The sequence below is a fragment of the Penicillium citrinum genome (genome assembly GCF_028827155.1).
Source record: "Penicillium citrinum strain IBT 23319 chromosome Unknown utg000009l:1.0-4274883.0:1.0-4276374.0, whole genome shotgun sequence".
NCBI classification, from domain to species: Eukaryota; Fungi; Ascomycota; class Eurotiomycetes; order Eurotiales; family Aspergillaceae; genus Penicillium; species Penicillium citrinum.
In genome coordinates this window covers 724,195-748,148 of record NW_026622694.1, presented here as the reverse complement: position 1 = coordinate 748,148, position 23,954 = coordinate 724,195, and the positions used below count along the sequence as shown (strand labels likewise).

At 44.8% G+C, this 23,954-nt stretch overlaps 14 protein-coding genes across 14 annotated transcripts; 6 read left to right on the top strand and 8 right to left on the bottom strand.

Moving 5' to 3' along the window:
- Positions 1–587: 587 nt before the first annotated feature.
- Positions 588–1,262, top strand: N7469_009748 (uncharacterized protein; the record flags this gene model as incomplete). The annotated part of the gene is made up of 1 exon (XM_056648653.1): positions 588–1,262. One exon carries the CDS (start codon positions 588–590, stop codon positions 1,260–1,262), a length of 675 nt encoding a protein of 224 aa, XP_056495784.1.
- A 506-nt stretch (positions 1,263–1,768) lies between these two features.
- Positions 1,769–2,410, bottom strand: N7469_009747 (cupredoxin domain-containing protein; the record flags this gene model as incomplete). Its single annotated transcript, XM_056648652.1, is given in 3 exon segments — positions 1,769–1,874; positions 1,892–2,296; positions 2,349–2,410. 3 exon segments carry the CDS (start codon positions 2,408–2,410, stop codon positions 1,769–1,771), a joined length of 573 nt encoding a protein of 190 aa, XP_056495783.1.
- Positions 2,411–2,764: 354 nt separating this feature from the next.
- On the top strand, positions 2,765–4,018 carry N7469_009746 (uncharacterized protein; the record flags this gene model as incomplete). Its single annotated transcript, XM_056648651.1, has 2 exons — positions 2,765–3,494; positions 3,657–4,018. The coding sequence occupies 2 exons, from the start codon at positions 2,765–2,767 to the stop codon at positions 4,016–4,018; spliced, it is 1,092 nt and encodes a 363-aa protein (XP_056495782.1).
- A 1,615-nt stretch (positions 4,019–5,633) lies between these two features.
- Positions 5,634–6,014, bottom strand: N7469_009745 (CVNH domain-containing protein; the record flags this gene model as incomplete). Its single annotated transcript, XM_056648650.1, has 3 exons — positions 5,634–5,827; positions 5,882–5,901; positions 5,956–6,014. The coding sequence occupies 3 exons, from the start codon at positions 6,012–6,014 to the stop codon at positions 5,634–5,636; spliced, it is 273 nt and encodes a 90-aa protein (XP_056495781.1).
- Positions 6,015–6,915: 901 nt separating this feature from the next.
- N7469_009744 (uncharacterized protein) lies at positions 6,916–7,205 on the bottom strand (the record flags this gene model as incomplete). The annotated part of the gene is made up of 2 exons (XM_056648649.1): positions 6,916–7,050; positions 7,113–7,205. 2 exons carry the CDS (start codon positions 7,203–7,205, stop codon positions 6,916–6,918), a joined length of 228 nt encoding a protein of 75 aa, XP_056495780.1.
- Positions 7,206–7,851: 646 nt separating this feature from the next.
- On the top strand, positions 7,852–8,484 carry N7469_009743 (uncharacterized protein; the record flags this gene model as incomplete). The annotated part of the gene is made up of 1 exon (XM_056648648.1): positions 7,852–8,484. The coding sequence occupies one exon, from the start codon at positions 7,852–7,854 to the stop codon at positions 8,482–8,484; it is 633 nt and encodes a 210-aa protein (XP_056495779.1).
- A 1,417-nt stretch (positions 8,485–9,901) lies between these two features.
- N7469_009742 (S8 family serine peptidase) lies at positions 9,902–12,055 on the top strand (the record flags this gene model as incomplete). Its single annotated transcript, XM_056648647.1, has 1 exon — positions 9,902–12,055. The coding sequence occupies one exon, from the start codon at positions 9,902–9,904 to the stop codon at positions 12,053–12,055; it is 2,154 nt and encodes a 717-aa protein (XP_056495778.1).
- Positions 12,056–12,638: 583 nt separating this feature from the next.
- On the top strand, positions 12,639–13,181 carry N7469_009741 (uncharacterized protein; the record flags this gene model as incomplete). The annotated part of the gene is made up of 1 exon (XM_056648646.1): positions 12,639–13,181. The coding sequence occupies one exon, from the start codon at positions 12,639–12,641 to the stop codon at positions 13,179–13,181; it is 543 nt and encodes a 180-aa protein (XP_056495777.1).
- Positions 13,182–13,677: 496 nt separating this feature from the next.
- Positions 13,678–15,012, bottom strand: N7469_009740 (uncharacterized protein; the record flags this gene model as incomplete). The annotated part of the gene is made up of 1 exon (XM_056648645.1): positions 13,678–15,012. The coding sequence occupies one exon, from the start codon at positions 15,010–15,012 to the stop codon at positions 13,678–13,680; it is 1,335 nt and encodes a 444-aa protein (XP_056495776.1).
- Positions 15,013–17,487: 2,475 nt separating this feature from the next.
- Positions 17,488–18,225, bottom strand: N7469_009739 (NADPH oxidase family protein; the record flags this gene model as incomplete). Its single annotated transcript, XM_056648644.1, has 2 exons — positions 17,488–17,708; positions 17,754–18,225. The coding sequence occupies 2 exons, from the start codon at positions 18,223–18,225 to the stop codon at positions 17,488–17,490; spliced, it is 693 nt and encodes a 230-aa protein (XP_056495775.1).
- A 1,011-nt stretch (positions 18,226–19,236) lies between these two features.
- N7469_009738 (kinase-like protein) lies at positions 19,237–20,232 on the top strand (the record flags this gene model as incomplete). Its single annotated transcript, XM_056648643.1, has 3 exons — positions 19,237–19,825; positions 19,874–20,079; positions 20,131–20,232. The coding sequence occupies 3 exons, from the start codon at positions 19,237–19,239 to the stop codon at positions 20,230–20,232; spliced, it is 897 nt and encodes a 298-aa protein (XP_056495774.1).
- Positions 20,233–21,494: 1,262 nt separating this feature from the next.
- On the bottom strand, positions 21,495–21,809 carry N7469_009737 (uncharacterized protein; the record flags this gene model as incomplete). Its single annotated transcript, XM_056648642.1, has 2 exons — positions 21,495–21,688; positions 21,734–21,809. The coding sequence occupies 2 exons, from the start codon at positions 21,807–21,809 to the stop codon at positions 21,495–21,497; spliced, it is 270 nt and encodes an 89-aa protein (XP_056495773.1).
- A 407-nt stretch (positions 21,810–22,216) lies between these two features.
- N7469_009736 (uncharacterized protein) lies at positions 22,217–22,555 on the bottom strand (the record flags this gene model as incomplete). Its single annotated transcript, XM_056648641.1, has 1 exon — positions 22,217–22,555. The coding sequence occupies one exon, from the start codon at positions 22,553–22,555 to the stop codon at positions 22,217–22,219; it is 339 nt and encodes a 112-aa protein (XP_056495772.1).
- Positions 22,556–23,000: 445 nt separating this feature from the next.
- On the bottom strand, positions 23,001–23,634 carry N7469_009735 (uncharacterized protein; the record flags this gene model as incomplete). The annotated part of the gene is made up of 3 exons (XM_056648640.1): positions 23,001–23,154; positions 23,206–23,223; positions 23,279–23,634. 3 exons carry the CDS (start codon positions 23,632–23,634, stop codon positions 23,001–23,003), a joined length of 528 nt encoding a protein of 175 aa, XP_056495771.1.
- Between the last annotated feature and the right edge of the window lie 320 nt (positions 23,635–23,954).

Here is a 23,954-nt window from a genome sequence, read left to right as displayed (position 1 = left end):
CTTGGTACATAGAAACCCTTGAGCAGATGTCAATACACGAAAGTGCGTATTTTCCCCCATTGGGTCCTTAGCTTTGGCTTATATAAGTCAACAGGCAATCCGGAAAATCAAGCTGCTATGCAGATTCAGGCTATTCGGACAGTTCATGTGTTAAAGAGCCTTATCGATTCTGCGCATCGTCAAGTCCAATCTTGGAAATCCAAAAAATTGTAGAAAATTGAGTGATATCAAGTCTCGAAATATTTGGTTAATGATTCGGGTTGAGTAGTTTCCGCGTACAGCTTGCAAGATTGCCAGTATAGATGCACGAAAGAACCCAATGTCGCTCAAAAGAGTCATAATTTATAGGTCCCCCAGTTACCTACCAAGCCGGGTAAAATTCTTGATATTGAGCCGCTCCACGGCTCGGCGAGTGACTGGAAATTGGGAGGCCTTCCTCTGACAGCCGATACTCAGCGGTCAACCGTCAATTCAGTAGCGAGATAGTATGATAGTTGGAGAGCTTGACGCAGGCCACTCTAGAAATTTCTAAAAATAATCTTGCTGGAGACTTCCACAGACATTGTCTATCCCTGACGCAGATCACTATGGAAATTCTTAGAAATAATCTAGTACCGGAGTTTCCTAGGGCCGGCTGTCTGTCCCCAACGCAAGTCACCCTAGAAATTCCCAAAAATAGCCTTGCACTGGCGTCTCCAGCAGACATCCATCTGCCGCCGACACAGGTCACTCTAGAAATTCCCAAAAATAACTTCGAACTGGTGTCTCCAGCAGACGTCTGTCTACTGCCAACGCAAGTCACCCTGGAAATCCCCAAAAATAGCCTTGCACTGGCGTCTCCAGCAGACGTCTGTCTACTGCCAACGCAAGTCACCCTGGAAATCCCCAAAAATAGCCTTGCACTGGCGTCTCCAGCAGACGTCTGTCTACTGCCAACGCAAGTCACCCTGGAAATCCCCAAAAATAGCCTTGCACTGGCGTCTCCAGCAGACGTCTGTCTACTGCCAACGCAAGTCACCCTGGAAATCCCCAAAAATAGCCTTGCTCTGGCGTCTCCAGCAGACATCCATCTGCCGCCGACACAGGTCACTCTAGAAATTCCCAAAAATAATCTTATACCGGAGTCTTCCATCTGTCTATCCCCAACGCAGATCACTCTCGAAATTCCTAGAAATAATCCGGAGTTTTCTAGGGCCGCCTGTCTACCAACGACGCAAGTCACCTTAGAAATCCCTAAAAATAACCTTGTACCTGATATGTAATTTCTCCTCCCCCTGTTTGACTATCTCATTCTTTGGAAGTCACGGTTTTTTAACGTCACAGTTTCTTGGATGGTAATGTTTCTTGGGTGTCACCTTTTTTTTGTCCTTGGCTGGCACGCTTTCCACACGTTGTCCTTGTTCTAGGATTGATAAAATATGAAGGAGAGAAAGTAGATGCAGAGATGGATTTCATTGGCTCTATTACCCACAATAATGGAGCAGACAGTTGTTTAGGTACATTATCAATAATTACGTAGTGAAATCTTGTATTCTAGAGCGAAATACCAGGATGGTGCCATGGCAATGCATGTGCCATCATTCGTGGTGGTCGCTTAAAACTCCGTTTCTCAAATTCACCATCTTGAACGAGAAGAAATATAGGACTCAAGGTCATTGTGTGAGTCCTACCCCAGATATGAGCGTCAAGGCTCATGCTCCCGAATTGGATTCCTTTTCCCAGCGAAGTACTGCGCTATTGCTGCTGCAGTTTAATACAGTACTAGAAACTAGTAGGTTTGCAACTTTTTGATATAGTTCTGGTAGTTGTCATAGCGCTTTGGAGCATACTGGTCGGCGTCGAAGGTGCAGGTAAAGCAATTGGGGGTAAAAGGCCTGTAGGTGGGGCATACCCAGACAACGAGCTTGCTTTCCTTGTATTTTTACGAAATTCGCCCATGTGCTCTCCTGGGTTGATCGCAAAGATCATACCAACATGACAATGTGAGATAGGGTGAGTTTGCTTGCAGAAATACCACCGCGGATCAACGCTATCAACAGTCAGAGTCAACACAAGTTCATGGCCCTCGGTTGGATTGAACTGATGGAAACTGGCATCAAACTGATGTGTCACTAAGCAGGGGTTGTGGAGTGTCGACTGAGTTAAGGTATGGTTCAAAGTGCGGAAATGAAATGTAATGCGATCCCCAATATTTGCATTGAGGTGGTCTGGCTCGAATAGCATAGTTTCGCTGTTTCCCACGAGGACATGATGATTGGAAGTAGGATCACCGAAGTTCAAGGATATTGCATCGGCCCTGTAGCATGTTAGTTCTCAATGGAATTAGGGTAGGATAAGGGAGAGCTTACTCCGCAGAAAAGACAATGCAGCATAATAGCACCAAGATGTTGATGAATCGCATCCTTTGCATTTTTGCAGGAAGAAGTGATAGTCTTGATAATCCAAAATTTTCAAATAGTAGGGACAGCATGATTGTATTGGCGTCATCAACTATTTGTGGTTTTGTCTCAGTTTGGGGTGCATTCGTTGCAGCAACAGTGAAACCTGAACAGACCAAAAAACCGTGCGCAACCCGGAAAGCAGTTAGGTTTACAAGGGCATCCAACCAATGGCACTTAGCGCGCGGGTATCAAATAGATAAACCATGTAACCAGGGCTTTACTGAAGAACACGGTTGAAGAAAAACCATGACTTTTAGAAGTATTAATACTTCCCGATCTATCTCATTTCTCACTAGCCATTCATATTCTCATGTCATTGCAATATGATTCCTTTCGAGACCGACAACCCAAGGGAGCAATCCCAGTCTCCTGCATCGACAAGGCCTCCTCCACCTAAGCTAGAGCCTCCAAGTACCAACCATTTGGGCCTCAGAAGATCTGTTCCGAATGAAGACTCACGGGGTAAGAACTCAAAGAGTCCAGTGATCATCCTTCCAAGCATCATTCCGAGCTCTCGTTCATATACACCATCCCCAGCTCCAAGTGTCCATCCAAATTCGTTTGGTAGACCGTCCGCCACTCCAAGCTCTCATCCGTTTGGATTGGCTCTGTCAGCTTCTCAATACCTCTCATGTCCAGCACTCGCACCGGGCCCAGACTTTGAAAATCCAGTCTACCAGACACCCCCGTATGCAACAACCTGGGCTCTGAGCAATCCGAATACCGGGTATCCGGTCTACCAGCCTCCTTTGTATGGATCAGCATGGACTCCGAGTAATCCAAATACCGGATATCCAGTCTACCGGGCTCCACCATATGAAACACCACAGGCTCCCAGCAATTCAAACACCGGAAATGCAGTCTACCAGGATATCCCGTATAAAAAGCATTTGCAAGGTTCTCGCCCTCACCGATTTGAGACGTCTACGTCTTCGAAGACCCAGTCTAGCCAGTTTGGAAAGCCGAATCACAATACAAGCTTTCAAATGCAAGTGCCCTCGCCTATCGTTCAATCACTGATACCCTCCGAAATATCGGAAACTACTCTGTCTAGTGAGTCCTTCAAGCCAAGCACCCGCGCTAGACCACACCGGAAATTATCTGCTAACAGCAACATGCTAGGCAAACTAGCTACGCCAAAAAAAAAAACGTTTGAATGCTATCCTAATCATCCCACATTCCGGGATTCAGATGATTTGAATGAACTTTATACAGATCGCCATCGAGAGAAACATCAAGAAGCCACGAAGCATATCCGTGAACTGTATGATATATTACAGAAAGATGTGTCTCTTCGGTCCCCGGAAGCACAAAAAATCAAGCAGAAACTCGATAATATAGATACACAGATATTAAACATGAATATTAACGGGGGACTATATCTGGGACTAGGTCAGATTCGACGAGAAACATTTATCAGTATCTGGAAAAGCTTTTTAACTCCGGCTTGCGGCTGGCCAGGGCATTTGACAAAGGCACAAATCTCGGAATTTTATCTGAGCGGCAAATTGGCGTTGAAGGACTTTTGTGAGGAGTATGACTATCCCTGTGGCTGGGCCTGTGTCCCTCCTTGCTGAGTTGGGCGTTTCATTTATTTTTTCATCCTTTGATTCTGCTCTGTCAAATCTCATTAGTACTACCTAGGGGTTTTGGTTTGTGTACATCAATGAATTTTTTTAGACCATTTCCAACATTCCTGCAACTACACAATGTAAGACTTCAAAGAAGTCTGGCTAAAGGAGAGACGACAGAAAGAGGATAAGAAAAATTGCACGCAAGAGCTTTGTAAGCAAAATTTCAATGCAATGCAGCTTGTCTACACATGGTCAACAGGAGAGGAACTCTGCCACGAGATCTTCCCTTGGTTCTAAAAATCCTGAGTGTATACCTGATAAGCCGCTATTGGCTAAATATATGATGCAGTGGCATCGGATTATGTTTTCCTTCCCTCCCCACAGACGGATGGTATACCTCAGGAAGCAAAGTTGTTTTCTTGGAGAAGCAATAAAAGGAAGCTTGCGCAGATGAATGCTTTTGGGACTCTGCTCTATGAATTGCCAAGGTAGCCAGGACCTGGGATCTTGATGGCTGGAGGATGGCTTTCACAGTGAATGAAGCAACTATTTTGACATCAATAAGTGAAGCTGACTATCTGGCGCTTGCGATTCAACTTGAGAGACAGTACCAGCATTAGCCATTCTCTATCTATCCACAATGTCTAGACCTTTTCCGCTACCAATGTTTCGCCGTTAGGAATCCTGATATTATCAAAGAAGTCTCAAAAGATTGGTGTTCTTCCTGTATTAGTACCATGATACACTGCTCGTACAAGGTCATGGTACACCCCCAACCCCCCCCTTTTTTCAAACGGCAAGACTCAGCACTAGAAAGCTTGAAGCCTGCTGTCTCTGTAATATGGCTCTAGATGAGGTGGTGAAGTTACAATGAGAATCAAATGGTTTGACTGGCGAAGAAAACATGCTTAGGGTAATGATAAAGCAGCATTATTGTTTGCGGGTTGTAAATACTACTTTCTCTCTCTACATACATATTGACTATTTTCTTTCTTCAAGTATAATTGAATACATAGGTTCTCATTATACTGGTGCTGTATGTTTTCCCCTATGAATTAAAAGCCCAAGTAACGTAATATATGGTTCGATCTATCAAATGATCAATGAGGTATAACAGTACAAAAGTTAATCTACAAGAGAAATCGAGAAGAAATCTCACTTACCGGAAAATTGATCGCTGATAACTCGCATTCAGGATTTTGCATTCATTTTCCCGATATAATATAATTTTCTGGACAAATTACAAGTCTGTGTGAAGAAGACAGAAAAGCGTTGAAGCTCTACGAGAGAGTTGTTTACTCATTCTACCTCTGATACAGACACAATTTTCTAGGAGTATCTCTTATCGCTAGTTTATAGGTATGTCATACTTTTGATTAGCTGTGCTATTTTTTTGTACAGTCAGATCGAAGATTAGTCGGATAGATAAGACAAAACCGACGGATCGACTCATTATTTTTTCATTATGTAGTGTGCTAACACCTGTAAAAGACCAAACAACCGAACTCAGATAGCCTTTTGATTTTCCATTTTAGCCGTTACAAATAGCTCATGAAGGATCGGGATCTAGAATCGCACATTTCAGCATTGCAGTGAATCTCTCCATTAGATCAGGAGCCTACCACTTAAACTGCAGGTATCCATCACGATTGTTGATTCTCTCAGCCAGATTCACATCCCCTGGCAAGAATCTGCCTGCATCATCTTCCAGTTCAGCTCGCAGAATGGGGGCTCGACTAGCACCTTCTTCTGGATCGAAGCTGATGTTTCTGGCACGCTCAGTGAACTCATGACCACCCCATTCAAATCGTCCTTCTTCAATGTTAGCCTAAGTTAAGCTAACCCTAATACTAATACACCACATACCGCGATTATCTCCAAGGCAGCTGTCCAATCGCAGCTTACTTGGGTTCCAATGTTGGTGATTATCCATGCAATACCCCACAAGGTAGGTATCGTCTCCCCACTTTTCGATATGCAGGTTACTGGTGGCATTCATCTTATCGAATCGTGATCGGAAGAGTTTGTGTAATAATTGCTTATGGATCTCCTACACTGACTGGATATCAAGATACTTTTATACTTTCTATAGCACCGCGAAATCCCATTATTACACTCGTGTGATGTCTCTTGATCACTGCGATCATGGATCCATTGCAGTTCCAGACCACTGTTGCGTGATAGATTCCACCTTCTCTCAGCAAGGAAAATGAAAATTCATGTTCAAAGAAACTTAGTATCTGACGCAACTCTACATACGAAGAATATCAGCAGCATCGACCAAGCGGACGAGCCATGGTTTAAGTTAACCGTTCGGTAGGATACTGATCTAACAATCCACCAAGCCACTTTTACAGAATGACGGGCTACTACCAGCGCATCTTTGGTGTGAATTTTCAAGTCGTAGATTTGGCTAATCAGAGGTAGGTCTCTCCTAGAATAGTGTAATTTCTCGGGTTGGCTAACTTGAATTCAAACAGAATGGTTTAAGGTCTATTTTCAGCATCGCTAATCGAAAGATGTGCTCTTCTCTGCTTTTTTCAGTCCACGGATAATTGATAAGTGATGACGATGGATCATACCTAGATCTATGCAAATGCTATACAGGATACCATATTTGTGAACTCGATGTGACTTGGCGAGCTCTACTCTGTCATGGTGTTCATGCTTAAATTGGTGACACGTGTGATATTCGCCACATACCAGCGGCGCCGGCAGATCAGGGGCTAGTCAATCGCAAAAGTACTACATCTCACTCAGGTGAACCTACTTGGGCCGGCCATCTCTACGCTTGGATGCTGCCGGAATAAGATACGGACCTAGAGACAGATTCACCGAATTTTTTTTAGCAACTCTGTGATTGGAAGCTATAGTTTCCCACTAATAAGGCTTTCAAATTGCTACAATCGGTTCTGGTGCGTTTTCTTGGCACAGTATAACTTCCGGCGAACGAGTTCCATCTGCAACCAAACCCCCGGCACGCCCAGATGAGGGGCGAGGTCTGGAGGCTTCCATCGTTCGTTGGCACTATCTGCCTGTAAAAATGAAACGGTTCTTCCCGGGGATTCCCGCATTGTTCATTGTACGAGTTCCTTACCGTGGAATGCCGTTGCGCCTCGTTCCGGACAATGTAGGGGACGCCCCAAGTTCGGGTGGGATGACGATAAAGGGCAAAAGCAGAGGTAATCATCATTCGATGATCAAACCATGATTGACCGGGAAGGAAATAACAATCCATAGGTTCATGCGTGATGGCCAGAGCCAAAAGAATAGCTATTATTATCTCCTAGTAGGGAGATGATTTGATTCTGCAGCCAGTCATACTCCCCATGTGATCTTTCAACCCCGCAGCAATGAAGAAAGTACGAAATTGTCGATGCAAACGGTTGCCCAAAGTATCATCTGCTGTTCTTTCTTACAATTGTCTATTCAGGGCCAAGGAGAGCATCAGCCACAAAGTTGAAGATGGGTTACACGACCGACCGAGACATTTGAGTAACCTCGGGTTTCCATGGAACAGGAAAAAAGTAACCCAAGGCTTTGAATAACATTAAGTGGCAAGTTGTCATCGATTCGAGGCCTCCAAGAACGAATACCATAGGGTTTAGCAAGTACCAAAGGACGAAATGACCGCGATGAATATACATCTCTTCGCTTAGAGGAAACAACGCCAGCGAAAAGACGAAGGATGGTAACAACCTCGAAAGGAAGTAATTTGGTCATATAACTAAGTACATCAGTGAGGATAGTCGAGAATCCACCTAGATGTATACATCTACTTTGAAAAACTCTATTCATACTAGCAGCACACTATTCGAAATTCCCAGCAATACATCATGTCCGATTTACATCAATCTAGTCCACAGAACTCTTATGATGAGCCTCAGATCTACGTTACTTATGAGACTGCAACGGCCGACCTACGGAATGAGCTGATACGCAAGGAGAAACACTTGAGGTTCCAATATAGGCTTATCAGCATTGTTTTCAACTTGATTGCAATGACGCAAATAATACTCGGTGCAACTATAACTGCGTTGGGACCGTCAGGTGGGGATCACGTAGTAGCAATCACAATCCTAGGTGCTTTCAACACCTCTATTGCTGGATTGTTAGCACTGCTTAAAGGGAGAGGGCTCCCAGAGCGACTAAGGAGAAATATGATCGAAATAGCTAAGGTCTCGGAGTTCATTCAAGAAAGAGCAACCTTATTAAGATACGGCAACAGTCATATTTCTCACGACACAATTGCGACCATTTTACAGGACGTCTTTCAAGAATACAATGTCGCTCAGCAGATTATTGAGAGGAACCAAACGGACACATACGCCGATGAAAGGATACGCCAAAACTCCGTTGCTTATGAAGATATTATGGATGGCCCTTCGTGTCAACCTGTAAAGGCCGGTAAGAAGAGTGGAAAAGCACGCCAAATGGATGAGGAATTGGGCACTGTTAGTCCAGGTTAAACGACAGAAACCTTCAAAACTGCCAGAGTTAGCATCAGCAAACTTTACCAGTACATAATTAGTTTGCCCGACATGAATAGTTATATTATTAGCGCCTTCAGACATCCGCTGGATTTCCCCTACATGTGGATGATTATGCTGAAGATGGATGTTGATGTTGGATTAGTTAGACTTAAAATGAAGAAACCTTTTTCATATTGGGAGAGCTTACTACATCAGAACTAGTTCATGTAAAGAATGCATGCTAAGCTATGGACCTCATTCTGGTGCTGAAGTCGAATTAGCCAGAGTGCAAAAAAAAAAAGGTGACCGAAGAGCGGCTTGACATGGACTGAGACTGCTCACCAGAGGATCATTCTGGTCCAGTTTACTTTCAGTGTATGCATCGCAGCTATGCGTTTCCCTGCATATGAATTAACTCGTATGCCCTTATACTCAAAAAGTCAAAGCAGTCGGGGATTGCGTGCCCTTAACTTGTACATGGTCCATGTAGTATCCCCCTCGGGCCTTTATTGGGCCTGGGTACGATTCTTCAAGTTAGACCCACGGAAAAAAGGTTTAATATTATCGAGATGAAGTCTTTCCCTTCATTGTACATAGTCTAAACTTTGACTCCTACGATATTCCTAGGCCTCGCCGCCCGCCTCTTTACCGCCTCGATATACTAACTCAATTATGGCTCTCTATCTACAGCTCTTTCCGTAACCGGATATGGAGAACCCAGTTGCTAATGTTCAATTTGATCGGCCACCTGACAGGCTTAATTTGTATGCTCAATAAGTCGTTGGGAGGCTCAAACTTGAATTCAGATTCCTAAACATGTCCAAGGCTCGCCGGTAATGATTAATTCATAAATCACCTGAACAGACGGGGAAGGAAACAAACAATAGGAGAACCAGTAAATGATTGACCAATCAACTCAGGCAAATGGTGAATTTTAGCATATGGTTTTTTTTAGATGGTCTAGACCGCAAGATCCAAATGCGGCTAGTCAATATGGCCTAGATGATGCCAAGCAGATCAACCACTCTTTTCTACTTGTACACGAGCATACCAACCGGTCTTTGCATCGTTAAAGACAGTCACCAGTTCAAGTCTGCTCGAACCTCTTTCCCTGGCATAGCCTCAAGCGCTCTGGGGATGAGCATATAAATAGCAGGTATAGATGTTCTCATGTACATCCTTTTCCAAATTTTGAAAACGATCAGGTTGGGCCTCAGTGTACACATGCAATATATAATAGTACCTCTAGCCTTTTACTAGAGACTTTATACATGATTTGACATCAGAGACCTCGTCGTGAATCTTTGTGTAGCTTTTCACACCCTTCCTAAACTCCAAGGCTTGGACTGGAATTTCCGGGCGAGAACTTGAATCTCTCGATCACTCTCAATTACATTTCTCCCCCGCCTTCATAATGGAAAGCCAAAACTCAAACCACAATCATAGCAGGACACCCATTGTATCAATCAATGGGAACAGTGTCGATCCCGAGGGACAGCGCCCAATACTTCAAGCCTTGGGCCTTGAGTCTGAGGATGCGAGTCAGTCTGACTATATCCTGGTTCAATCAGTCGAGCCGCTCTCCAACGAACAGGAAGACGAACTTGAATCGTTAGGAGTTGATATCCAAGAATATGTTTCCCATAATACCTACCTCTGTGGGTTTAAGGGAACAGACCTCGAATCCATCCGCCAGCTCCCATTTGTCTCCTGGGCCAACGTCTATCTGGACATGTTTGTAATTCAGGATAGCTTGAAAGCCCAGGGTGGAACAGGGGAGTTAGCATCATTTCCTGCCGTGCCGAAAGACCGTATCTCTAAAACGGTTGACGTTGTTCTTCATAAGGATGTTGACACTGGTTCCTCTCACGTTCTCTCGGAAATTGCTGCAGCTGCGCATGCTGACCCTGAAACCTTAGATGTTGGATGCTCCAAGGTTCGATTTAAAGTTCAAAATCAGTATTTGGACGATTTGGCCCACCTTGACGCGGTCAAGGTCATTCAGCCAGTTTATCCAGCAAGACTGTTCAACAATCGGGCAGCACAAGTTCTTGGGGCCCCTGTCCAAGTCAATGGTACCCAGTACGAGGGCGAAGGACAGGTGGTAGCTGTAGCAGACACAGGGTTCGATAAAGGATCTATCATCGATACCCATCCTGCTTTCTCGAACCGAGTAAAGGAGCTCTATGCCCTAGGACGTTCTGGAAAAGCAGATGACCCAGATGGCCATGGAACACATGTCTGTGGATCTGTTCTTGGGGACGGATTCTCTGCGTCTATGGGAGGAAATATTCGAGGCACAGCCCCAAAGGCTACTTTGGTACTGCAGTCTCTCCTAGACCGACGCAATGGTTTGGGTGGGATCCCTCCCGACTTTGCAGACCTTTTCTCTCCTCCCTATGAAAAGAGCGGTGCTCGAATCCACACCAACTCGTGGGGATCTTCCGGCCCTGAAAGAAGACAGCTTCCTTATACGGAATCTAGCGCGGAAATTGACAAATTTGTCTGGGACCATCAGGATATGGTGATCCTCTTCGCTGCTGGGAATGACGGCATAGATGCAGACAGGAATGGTGTCATTGACCCAAGGCAGATCGGTTCCGAGGCTGCTGCGAAAAACTGCATTACTGTCGGGGCAAGTGAGAATAATCGCCCAGAGATCCCTATCACTTATGGTCAGCGATGGCCAAGCGGTCCAATAGGCAAGGATCTGATGGCGGACAAACCCGAAGGCCTAGCAGCCTTCAGCAGCCGCGGACCTACCCTAGAATCTCGTATAAAACCTGACGTTGTTGCCCCTGGAACGGCAGTCCTATCAACAAGGTCACGACATGTGGTCAATGCTGATGCTCACTTTGGTGCAAGTCAAGACCCCGAATGGTGGTTCCTAGCTGGCACTAGCATGGCCACTCCTCTGGTGGCAGGGTGCGCTGCAGTCCTAAGAGAGACTTTGGTTAAAAGTGGATTACAAAACCCTAGTGCTGCTCTTCTCAAAGCAATGCTTATCAATGGAGCGGTTGCAATACCCGGGCAGTATGTTCCAAGCGAAACTGGCCTATCTCCCAATAGTAACAGCGGCTTTGGTCGAGTCAATCTGTCCAACTCAGTGATCTTACCAAACCAAGTTGGTTGTGGATATCGCGAGGGTGGAGCACTCGCGCAAGGTGCAAGCGAGGAGCTTCTGATCGATATCCCAAGCCAAGGAGATTTTATCAAGGCCCAGGGAAAGTCAACCAGCACTACGGCTTCCAGTGGACCAGTACTGAAAGTGACCTTAGTCTGGACAGATTACCCAGGAAAGATGCTTCAGAACGACCTGGACCTTATTGTAATCAGTTCGGATCAAACTGAAAAACATGGCAATATGGGCGACAAGGCAGACTTTGATCGATGGAATAATGTGGAACAGGTTGAGTGGATGAATATCCCCGATGGCAAAATCAAAATCATTGTGCGTGCGTACCACATCTTCAACAAGACGTGTCCACAGCCGTACGCCCTTGTTTGGAGCATCAACCAGCCTCCAAAAAGTACGAGTACTTCCAACCACAAGAAAACCGAACTTTAAGCAAGAAATTCTCTTGCGGGAACCTGCTATTTAACTCATGCTGCAGAGTATAATCACTGATCAAGAGGGGCTTAACTTCAGGCTGACTGTGGCATTTATCGTCACTCGAATTTTACTTCGCTGATTTCTTGCTTGTTCTTTTCCCATGCTTCTTCGGGTCAGTTCAAGGTAAGGTATCAATCTGTCTTGGCTTTGAACTTTGCTTGACTTTGTATTCCTTCTGACCTTTCTATTTGGCTACCTTCAAATCTCTCCACGGCATTATGTGTTTACTTGATGTACGTTATTGTTATTTACTTTCAGCGGTATTGTACTGTGTGGAGTGCAATACACAGTATGGGCCGAGGAGATCTTCTCCAGGGGAGCTTGCTGCTTCTCTGGTTAACCTTGTCTCGTGCCCCCCCCCCAAAAATTTGTATTATGCTCACAGAATGCCAACAGCTGATTTGTTGACCCTTGAATAATAAGCTCCGGATGGGTAGTATCCCGCTCTTCGAAAATTGATGTTCCGACTTTGGAAGACTTAGCTGTAACACCGGTCCTAGATTAATATTGCATAACAAACCCGGATTTTGCCAAACAGATGATCGGTTTGCTCAAGCACCTGCATATATACCAACTCGTGTTAGATGCTAGTTCAGTCGACGTCAGTCAGCCACCACCGCATGAATTTAAGCTTGTCAATGCAACACCTGATCCAGATAACCCCAGATCACTCGGTGTACGAAGAATCAAATTCAAGAATCTGCATACGTTGCCCGTCTATATCACGATTATTAATATCGGGCCTGCTTACGGCGTTCACGAAATTTTCCCAGGTACCTATGCGAGCACCCAAGAGGTCGATCCGGGAAGTGAGATACCAGGCGATGTTATTGTCGATTTGGTGGTTCCGGACTTACTCCAAGAGGCTTCCCAGCAACCAAATTTCGAGATGCGTGACATTTTTAAACTCTTCATAACGACAAAGCAGGTTGATTTCTCTTACTATCGACTACCGGACCTGGAATTAAATTATGGAAAGTTGAAAGATGGTGTAACACGGGCGGTACCTAGAGCTCGAAAAGTTCGAGCGTGGACTGTAGAAGAGAGAGAGACCATCACGCATTTGAATTCTGACCATTAGTAGCAGGCAAAATCTTTGCCTGTTCACTCGTTCTTTCATGGCTTCTTTTCGTTATATTTATCATCCGCTCTTTTTTCAATGCATTTGTTACACTCTTAAGTTCAAATGATAAAACACTGGATGCCCAACGGTAAAATATCGCAGATGCCGGGTTTGAAAGAAAAACAGCAATAGCTGGGCATGAACCTAGGCGATTTAAGGTAAATTACCTCACAAAGAAGACTAGAGCGGTTTCTCTTGTGGAAAGATCCGGACGTAAAAGTTACTTTCACAGATGATTGAGGATATCCAACATTCGATTATATCATAGGTAAACAACTATTCGTTTCGGCAATTATATATCTGGATATTTGAACGAAAAGGTCACATTCTTAAAAATTTAATGAAGACCTGCTTCTCCAATTCCGGCTCAACTCTGGTTCAATACAATTGTTTAAAATTTGAATCAGGACCAGAATCCAGTAATTTCGGTAATAACGGAATATGCGTAGAACAGTCAATCAATAGAGCTCATTGATCTCGTTTGCGAGAACTCTTGGATCACGATCCCCGCATTCCTCGAACGTTCCAATTTCCAGGTATCCTCGCCAGTATCATAAAAAGGGAGAACAATGGCAGCCATGGAGGTGCACGGTTTTAAAGTAGATCGGAAGCTTAGATCTTGAGTGTCTCCATAGAAGAATATGCCACCTTTCATTGCTTGAGACTGGATTTCAGCTCTACCGAGGGTTCTGAGAGTTGGAAATTGCTGCCCGGGTAAGTCCTCAGCCATTGCACACCACCCTGAGCCAACCTCAGGGGCGATGCTCAAGATTGGTTGGGCATTAGATAACCGAAAGAACAGAACATCTTTGCTTGAGAGACTGAAGAATGTCACATATGAAAGATTGGGCCATATGTGTTTATAAGATGCCCAAAAAAGGTCTGCTGTCATATCGGTCCTACATTTGCAGGCTGTCGATGATTGCGAGGTGATGGAGAGCGCAAAATTATCCTCGCTGTTTGCCTTTCCAAGAGAGGCATCAGCTCCTGGATGGCTTTGCACAATCATTTGCGATGAACTGATATTTACGTTATCGTTTGTCAAAAGACGAATCGTATTATCGGAATGCTCATCAGGTATCTCTATGTCTTGATTTCCAGGTACGTGAATAGCCTGTGAATCACTTGGGTCATTTTCTTCGATGTGCACGTCTGTTGTATTTGACATCGGAACATCGCGTTGATGGGACGAGCCTGCTGAAGCTGCATTTGAATGGATATTTGTTGTTTCTCCCCTATGGACTGCGTTCGAGAATGCCTCGGCTATAACGATAAGCCCATCACTAGGAAAAAAGGATTTAAAGATATCCCGTTTCACGGCAAAGGAAGTGACGTCCTCCCGCGATTCATCATCCAGTGCGTAGATATTTTGCAAAAAAAGATATCTGCGGTCAGAGAAAAAGGTTTCCCAGTCTGTCATACCGCACCGGTGCGTAAGGGCCCATTTCTGTGTGGAATCCGTACTCTGGAACGGACGTGGTGCGTTTATACTACGCGGCTTGATTTGCGTCAGGATGTTCGCAACATAATTGCTGCACTCGTTGAGCACAGAGTGGTCATATTCAAAAAGGTCCGGAGGCCTGAGGCGAGAAAGTAGTGCTTGGACAGCGACATACTCTGTTTTCATAGGTGCTCGGCCGTCCTGGGGACCATTTATAGCAAATCCCAGATGATGGAGGAGGATTTCAAAGCGTTTCCAGAGATCCGAACGCTCAAGCTTTTGATGGGGTTTTGTAGATTGGCTGTGCCCTCGTGGATGAAGATCAGTAAGTCCATAAAAGTGGCGCATCGCGAACAGAAAACATTGTCGATAAGCCGACCAGAAATGATCATTCTCACCCTTAGGCCTATCCTCCTCAAAATCATTCTCTGACACCTGTATGCGGCCGGTCAAGGGGGGGAATAAAAGATCGCAGCATGACCTGCCGGATGGTGCCTTTGCATTTTGGTGGCAAAGCCTTCTTCAGAACGTCTACCATGGCTTTCAAGTACTTGGTATTCTCAAGGAAAAGATGTAACGAAGGTATTATTTCCGTGTAGTTCAGAGAAGCCTGCAGAAGTTGCGATCGTGACGCAGGGTCAGTGACACGAGGGAAAGCCAAATTATCCGCAAAAATTTGATAGATATGTCTACGATCATTCAAAGACAAACGAGGGTAACGGCCTTGAAGAAGCTCGACCGTACCTGGGTCCAATGCTTGAGTGGAACCACAAGTAAGAGCGATCCATGCAGAATGAATTTTATGGAGGTATGCCGACAGCTCCTATTTGTCTGTCAGTCTCGCGTGATAAGCTATCTGGCGTTGGTGGTCGCAAACCTCCGGGCAATTCAAACTTGTTAAATGGGTTCCCATAAGCCAATGGACCCAAAGCGCAGGAAATGCCAGCAATGTGTCCAGCTTGTTTGCCAAAATTTTCCGCTGATCTTGGCTAGTTTTGGGAGAATAGATTCGGTTGAAGTCCCGACACTTGGAAGGAGACCATTTCGCCAGCCATTCTTGTGCCGGTTTTTCTTCACCACGGAGTTGGTAATGTCGAATGTTTTGAAAAATTTCTCCGTCACTGAATATTTGTGATCCATTTTCCGCTTCTCGAAGTCGTTTGCGGCATCCGGCATTCAGTTGATCGGAGTCGTAGATTATTAAATGCCACCAACGATCGTTTGGCGCGAGCCACTCAAGGGCTGCGGTTATACGATGTTGACCTTGAAGGCAGAGTATCTCAGACCCTTCTTGGAGCTCTAAATCGATTGGAGAGTCCAGGCTTAAACTTTGAAAGTTCGCTTGTAATAGTAACTCTAGAGCCGACTTTGATATCTCACAAGGGATCCAGGTGAGGGGATCGAATCGTCGACATCCCTCATGCTCAAATCGATGGATTATATTCTTGATACGAGACTGATTCAGGGCACGGGATCCTTGCACGTCTATATCTTCGAATACTAGTTGATTCAACTGACGGACTTTGACTGAACCTAAGGTGGCTCCTTCCAATTGCAATGCAACATCTAATTCAGTTGAATCCATCCTGCAAATTGTGGCAATATCGTAGCCCGGAGTGAACCCTTCCGTGAATATGAAGCGACTAAATGGCCCCCGAAAACACGCTTATTTACACTTCTTGAGAAATCGTGATGTGATTATATAAGTCACTCATAGTGTCGGAATCAAATTGCCAAGATCTACGGAAACACCACGGATGAACTATCCGTACTTGGTTTAGGTTCATTTTGTACACATCCACATAAATTGTTAGTGTAGATACATTTTCAATGAACCAGATTCCGCAGAACTTTCTATGACCGTACTGCCCGTTCCGACCGCTGAATTTCCGTCATATAGTTACGCTAGGCCTTTGAAGTCCAAGAAATCGTGACAGGCTACTAGTCAAGATAGAAACGTTGAAATCATTTGATTATGTAACAGAATAAGAAAATAAACATAAGTTCCGTTTTATAGGGCGTTGACGCGTTGCAGCGACACGGAATCACCCTTCAACAACTCACGATGGCCGACCTTCGCTACATGGATGACCGCTCAGCATCCGCTGGACCGTAATAGAATCTTGCCGACTAAAAAAGAACAAAGTACATGGGTTTGAAAAGCGGAAAGAACAGAAACCCCGCCCTGATTAACAGTACGAAAATGTCTGATTACATTGGTCTGGTCAAACCCGATCACTAGGCCAAGTTTCCCTTCCGTGTCATTTTTTGAAAACAAGGGTTTTGGTCACAACCACGGTTTGCGGTCAGCTGGCACAAAACCTATGACTTGCTCCATTCAATATGTATCTAGTGAATGTCAAACATCATGATCAACAATCCTCGATCAAATTGGTGCGGACAAAGATCTCTTCTTCCTATCAACGAGAGCTTCCAGATCCAGATCGTTGTTCCAATCTACCCGTTCGACCTTTCCTAGAAGCTGACATAACCATCCGAGGGTTGAAATTCAGTTTCGTAATAATCGGCCTTATCTTTTATCAAGGCGAATTCTCTAATCAAGTATCGGGTCTTGGAATTAGTGGAAACTTATTTGTCAGCATATCTCTAAGGCGGCTCGGGATGGTCATACCTGAGATCAGGAGCCTGCCGCGGCAAGTATTGATTTCGTCATTAATGATGGCACATAGGTTGGGCTTCCCAAAGGTCTGGATACCACGCCGGCCAATCTGAACCTCCGATCCCGACCTTTCGGTTATGTATAATGAATAGTTGAAGCTCTAATATTTCTTAAAGATAATTCAGGTCGAGAGGAGAGGATTCTCAAACACTTACTAGATTCTTTGAGCTTTCCATGCTTTCCAGAAGCTGTGAGACGCTTTCGATTATCTCTTGCTTTTCGATGTTTGACCCATTCTGCATCAGTTGAGCATCTTTGAGATGACCAGAAACTTTGGAAGTTCGGGCACTGGTGGCATGTTTCGCGTTCTCCAAGTCCTTTTCAAGCAACTGATCCATCCAGTCGCAAACCCAGTCGCTGTGATCTTCAAAAATCAGCCGAGGCATATACACTTCCACTAGAAACTTACATTCTTTCTCCATGATCCATATGATAGTGACACGCTGTTTGCGAAGAGAGGAATCGCCGGTTGCTTGACGACGAAGGATTTCTTTCGCGTAAGGTAGCTGCGCCGATATTCCAATACCTGTACAAATCATGAGGATACTGTCATATGGCTCTGTATCTTGAGGTTCGCCATATGGTCCGTCTATCAGAACTCTTAAATGGTCACTTGAGTGGCAAAGAAGCTCTTTGGTAAAACCTGATTGGACCTGAGCAAGAATAGAGATGCTCTCGGCCCTTCCGTCTGGCCCATTTTCCCACCATATGATATTGAAGGGATGAGACTCTGCAATAGAAAGCAATCCTATGGCTGGTGCTTTCAAATAAACATATTGCCCAGCACGAACTTTCCAGGGACGGCGAGGACGGAAGCTGAGCTGAACAGCATCGTTCGTTTTTGTGATGCTCGCCCTAGCGAAAAATTTCCCTGCCATCATATTGCGATATAATTGTAGAACCAAATGGATCGTACAACTCAGGGAATAAACACCTAGAGAAGCAATAAGAAGACCACCGTTTAAATTGAACTTTTTTTTCAAGTGCAACCAGATCATCACAATCACGAGAGCTCCAAGGGCGAAATGACTGATCGAAAATATCTCATACAATCGTCGTCGGACCCATGGTGTAGCCATCAATGTCAATGATGCAATAGAAATTGTCGCCTGGGGAAATCATGAGTGGAGGGTAAAAAAGGGGACGCAGCCACATACTATAAACCCGTGCCTCTGGGCTCGGTTATTGAGATCAAGCGAAACAGATTGATATGCGAGTATCACATGGAGCATGCTTTGGAAACAAGCCATCAGACCAATTGTAGAGTGTATACGTCTATAAGAGCCAAGAGAAAGGCCAATCAGCTTGGCTCCCATGCTTAATCGTGGTGTAAGCGTCAATGGCACCAAGTGGAAAACTGCGAGCGATCCGGCCCTTGATCTAGCCATCGATAGATTAGACACCCCTAGTACATTGCACATCAGAGTCCCTGCAAGATGAGTACAATGGAGAAGAGCTTGGAGTCTAGTTAAGTGGCCCCAAAAGTACCACCGTGGAAGAAGGTAAGGTAGTACAAGATGCCTGGTAATGAAAGCACCAAGTCTCGGATTGAAAACAAAGCTGAGACACAGCTTTAGGTATCTCTGTAAAAGAGCGAGAACAAGTAAAAGAGCTCCAGTATAGAGGTAAATCACCAAAAGGTCCATTGTGACTATGGCTTTTACCTGATTCAAATCTGAACAGAGATTCGATTTATGCTTGGGGGAGTCCACGGTTTTCTAGTTGGGTAGGGAGTGGACCCGCCGCACACTCACCCAATAAAATGGCGGTATGGGGGATCCGCCGAATAGACAAGGGTCACGATTTCTTCGGCATCAAAAAGCATGACCTTGATATATTACAGTCATCTATGATGAGATTCTACTATAGTAAACTTTCCACAATCATCTGAAATGGCAGGCATACCATCACCACAAGATATGTCCAACCGTGCATCTCAGTTCCCAAGGACGGGAACCAAGAGAGCAGTCGAGAATCTCGAAAGGGTCGTTCAGGATACAAGTCAAAGTGCACGTCGGCTGAAAAAAAGCCAAACGACACCAATTTCCCGAAGCATCTTTGCTAAAGAGTACAAGAGCCCCTGGGAGCATTATCAGAAGACATTCAAGCTAAATCAGGCTGGTCATGGGTTGGTTGTCCACGGCAAAAATGCGACCTTTGCAGAGGGAGTTATGAAAGAGATCAAAAGCATCGGGGAAGAGGAATTGGAAAAAATCAAATCTTATTCACATGAGAACCTCGTCCAAATGCAGCGTGTATTTTATGACGAGGGTGCTGTTTTTCTTCTCTATGAAATTATGGATGTAACTCTGGCCCAAATATCCAACTCCCCGCTCGGTCGTCTTCAGGCATATGAGGTCGCAGCATTTTCACAGGAAGTGCTGGCAGGCGTTGACTATATACACCGTGTTCTTGGGATTGTGCACGGTAAGATAAACTCGGATTCTATTCTGTTGTCCACTTCTGGAGCAGTCAAGATAGGTAAATCTCCAGACTAAAATTCGATCGGATGTCACTAATGACCTGCAGCAAACGTGGGAAACGCAATGTTACATTCTGATAGCCATCAGAAAGAGCAAGATGATCTAAAAGCCCTCGGCAAAATAGTACAGGAATGTCTGGACCACACTCTTTTCTCACAGAAAGAGGAACAACACAAAACAAGACCCTGGGAATCAAACGTGGTCAATTTTGTTAAATCCACACACCATAAGTCTGCCAAATGGTTACTTCAGGTGAGTGATATGGATTTACTTTAGATGGCTCGTTGATCTAAACAATCCCAGCACGATTTCTTAAAGCTTTCGCCCGGGTCTTCCTGCCTCAAGCCCTATATTCGGTTGGCACGTGAAGTTGGAGCGAAGGAGGTGGGGATGGTGAAACAATGATTACCCAATAGGGTCCCAAACGACTTACCGGAGCTTTCAATGCCCTGGGGAATCTCACTTGGAAGATAGAATCACTTATGGATACCTGCAAGAAGGCCTTTGCAGAACATACAAGCTTGATACCTTTCAATAGATAGAATCACTAATTGCATCTTGAAGTAATGTGACATATTTTCCTGAAATTTTTTCTTTAGGGTTGTTTCTAAACAATGTTTTTAATTACGATCAAGCAGAATGGTAACCACGAAGATGAGAGCATTGCGAATACAGACAAATAGTCCAATAAATGAAGGCTTATGTCACAACCCAGTTGCACAAGTCAAGCTTCTCATATTGCTGATTACTCAGCATTCTTCATCCTGGACACTTTTCCAATAAGCAACAGTCTGTAATGCTGAATTAATGTTCACTCTGCTTCCGTGTGCATTGGAAAGTAGCATTGCAATATTCGAAAGGCAAGAAAACCAATTGGACTTGTAGGATGGTAATGTCTCGAGGAGTACTGCGAAGAACCGATAAAATCTGTAAAGTATAGAAAGCCGTAGAGGCTGCGATGTGTCATTCAATAGGGAATGCATCGTTCCCCAAGCATCATTCAGAGTTCGAAAAATGTCTTTTGCCTTATATCGAACGAATACCGCCATGTATATCTCGAAGAGATGATCTAAATCGTGCCAGAAAAGATCACCGTTTCCTGGAAAATTAGAGCCGCACTGCACTCTTTCCAACGCAAAAGAATGATGTTGTCTCATTTCCGCTGTACTGCAAGTCAACAGGTGTCCGAGGTTCGGTGTTAATGATTGTTTGAGCGCCCGATGGCCGCCAAGCCCAAGCGCAACCTCCATTTGACAGACAAACTCCTCATAATACCCTTGAAGGGTACTTTGAAGAAGCTGATAATCAATTTTTTGAGACTTTTTGACAACACGAAAATAACTTGCGAGAAATGGGGGCTCGGTTTTAGGAGGCCGATTTAGGTGATCCTCCCATGATGTTGATGCACCCCTGTTCACATAAGAAAGTATATTCCCTAATCTCAAGAGGTCGCCTTGGGCTGACCTTGGTTGATCCTTCATGATTTTGAAATCAGTAAACATGAATTGATGGCTCTGCCAGTTTGAACAACCTAAAGCGAAAGACCAAGGGCTTAGGTTGCCGTGAAGAATGTTTCTCGAGTGCAGATATCGGACACGAGACAGAAGCTGAATTGCAAGTAAAAGAAGCGTCTGCATGCTGCACTGCCTGTCACGGTGGTTGAAGACCTACCCGAGACAAGGGCCGTAGAGGTCCAATATCATTACACTCCACCCCTTGTGCATTCCAAAATAGCGCAGGCGTGGGATACCAACACCCCCGGAAGCAGAATGTAGAATGGAAGCTTCCTCGGAGAGAGTCGATTTCTTATCTTCGACTTTAATGAGAAACCATTCAAATGTAGCGCAGTGTCTTGCTGCCTCTATGTTAGGTATCTGCTGCTCTATATTCACAATGATTGACTCACCATATCCAACGTCTTCTGGATTCTGAGGTAACTTGACAATCTCATATGAGCCAATTGTAGGTGGTAATGATAGCATTTTGACAAAAGGGTTACGGAAGAATTATTCACAGGGGCAAAATGAGCTGTTATTATTCTAAAAGCTCACTATTTAATGCAAAAAGCGTGACAGTTATGATGGAACCGCCCACGCTATGATCCCTGAGTGAACACTAGACAACGAATCGGCGAATCACATGGCTTTTCTTCGTAGATATGAGCTCTGTAACAATTCTCTAGGCATATTTCATATATTATTCATAACTGCTTCGACAGAGAGACTTGCGGTCTTATATGGAATATTTGAAGTTCTGAACGGCCCTTCCAATTGCCAAGTTCCGAGTCTAGCGCATTCGCGATTGTGGTTGCTCATAACAAAATAATACCATCTATGCTTCTTAATTAGAAGGTATATATCAAAACATCCTTAAAAGATACGCACCCGTATTACCTGGTAGATCGCAAATTGATTTCCATCGTTGCTTGGTATAAAAGCATGTTGAGCTCCGCGGGATCCACAAATGGCAAGCTATACAAAAACTGCATCATCGTAGTAACATTGATGCTTCCGTCGTCAAGCCAGATTTCAGGATGTCGATCTTTGATCCATATCAGCTTCCCGCGGACAGCGGAGATTGTCCTTCGCGGCGCCTGCGCTACCCCACGAGACAAGAAAGTGGTTGTACGATTATTCAACATTTCGACAATAATTTCAGGTTGTATATCCCGCGACGCAAGAAAAAGCAAGAGAGAAACCTCTTCCGAAGTCCACACTGCCCCAGCCATTTTGATTCAAGCTGATTATACTTCTGTTGGAATTAGCGGGAGCGAATTTGCTGCCTTTAAAGCTCTTTTACAGTTGAATTTAATGGACTGCAGCTCCACGGTACAAGAATCTAGTTCTATTGTATCTTCCCAGCCGTCAGAACTGTGTGCTGAATGTGGCGCATTTGGGTATTGGGTGTGAACAGTGGAGTTCGATATCAAATCAATTCAGAGCCTATAATCTACTTGACAATATGAAAGAGTGGAAAATCAATACAAATATCCGAAAACCTCAGCCAATCGTTTCTCCAGCTGTGCCTGCTGTGCTCGCTGTGCCCGCTGTTGCTGTGCCCGCTGTGCCCGTTGTGCCTGCTGTGCCCGCTGTGCTCACTGCGCCTGCTGAGCGCATTGAGACTGCTGTGCCCGTTGGTATTTTTCGCCAAGCACTTAACTCACTAGCGGTCATTCAAGGGTGTTCTATGTCAATTTCAAAGTCGTCTTCCATTGCCGACCGGGGATTTCCCTCCGAACAGCCATCAATGTTATTCAAGTATCCTTGCACTATTTTCATCCAAGGATTGAGTCTTTGGTGTTGATAAGTTTGGATGTCTTCGAATATCCTAATTATCGTGGTAAGTAGCCAAGTCATAGCTCTCGAAGCTTGAACATACCTCGTGAGAGATTCCAGCCTGAGGCGTATTAGTCCCGAAGCCTTTCGACTAGGATGTAGAACATAGAACTTACTCCTTTTGCATTGCGTCTAGTCGTATCTTTTGCTCTTCTGCTAAGAGTTTTGCTGCATTGGCCGTCTTCAGTGCTTCGATGGCTTCGTTGGCCCCGCCAGCTTCGGCATCTGCAGGGTGTATTGATGAATCGCAACTGCCTTCCTCTGGCTCTAGAGAGCCCTCGGTCTCTCTTTGGACAGGAGAAATCTGATCTTCAGTAGAAGGTAAGGGTGGGAATGATAGTAGATTTGAAAAATCGCTATAAGTCTCCGGAAAAAGTGTTGGGTCGTAGAAGGGGTCAAGGAGCCCCAAATCGGCACCCCCACCCACTTCTTCCAAAAGACGATCAAATTGCTCATCGGTGAGCTCTTCCATCTTGGTAATGTTCATGACTGTATATTTTTTTGAATGGATCTTACTGTCCGTGGAGCCTCTTTAAGTAGTAGCACTTTGATCCGCGCACGATTTCTTGTAACCGTGATATCGTTTCCGGCGGCACGATCAGGAGTCTATAGCGCATCAATCACAGTAGTGCCGCCCCCGCATTGGTTTTATTTAGAATTATAGCAGTCTCTCTAGATGGTCTAATTTAGTGTCCGTCTAGGTTAGGTCAATCCATGCATTTGACAAGAAATAACCGCGATCACGTCTTGATCACAGGTCGATTAGGGCCTCTTTCGTGCCGAAGCATTAGG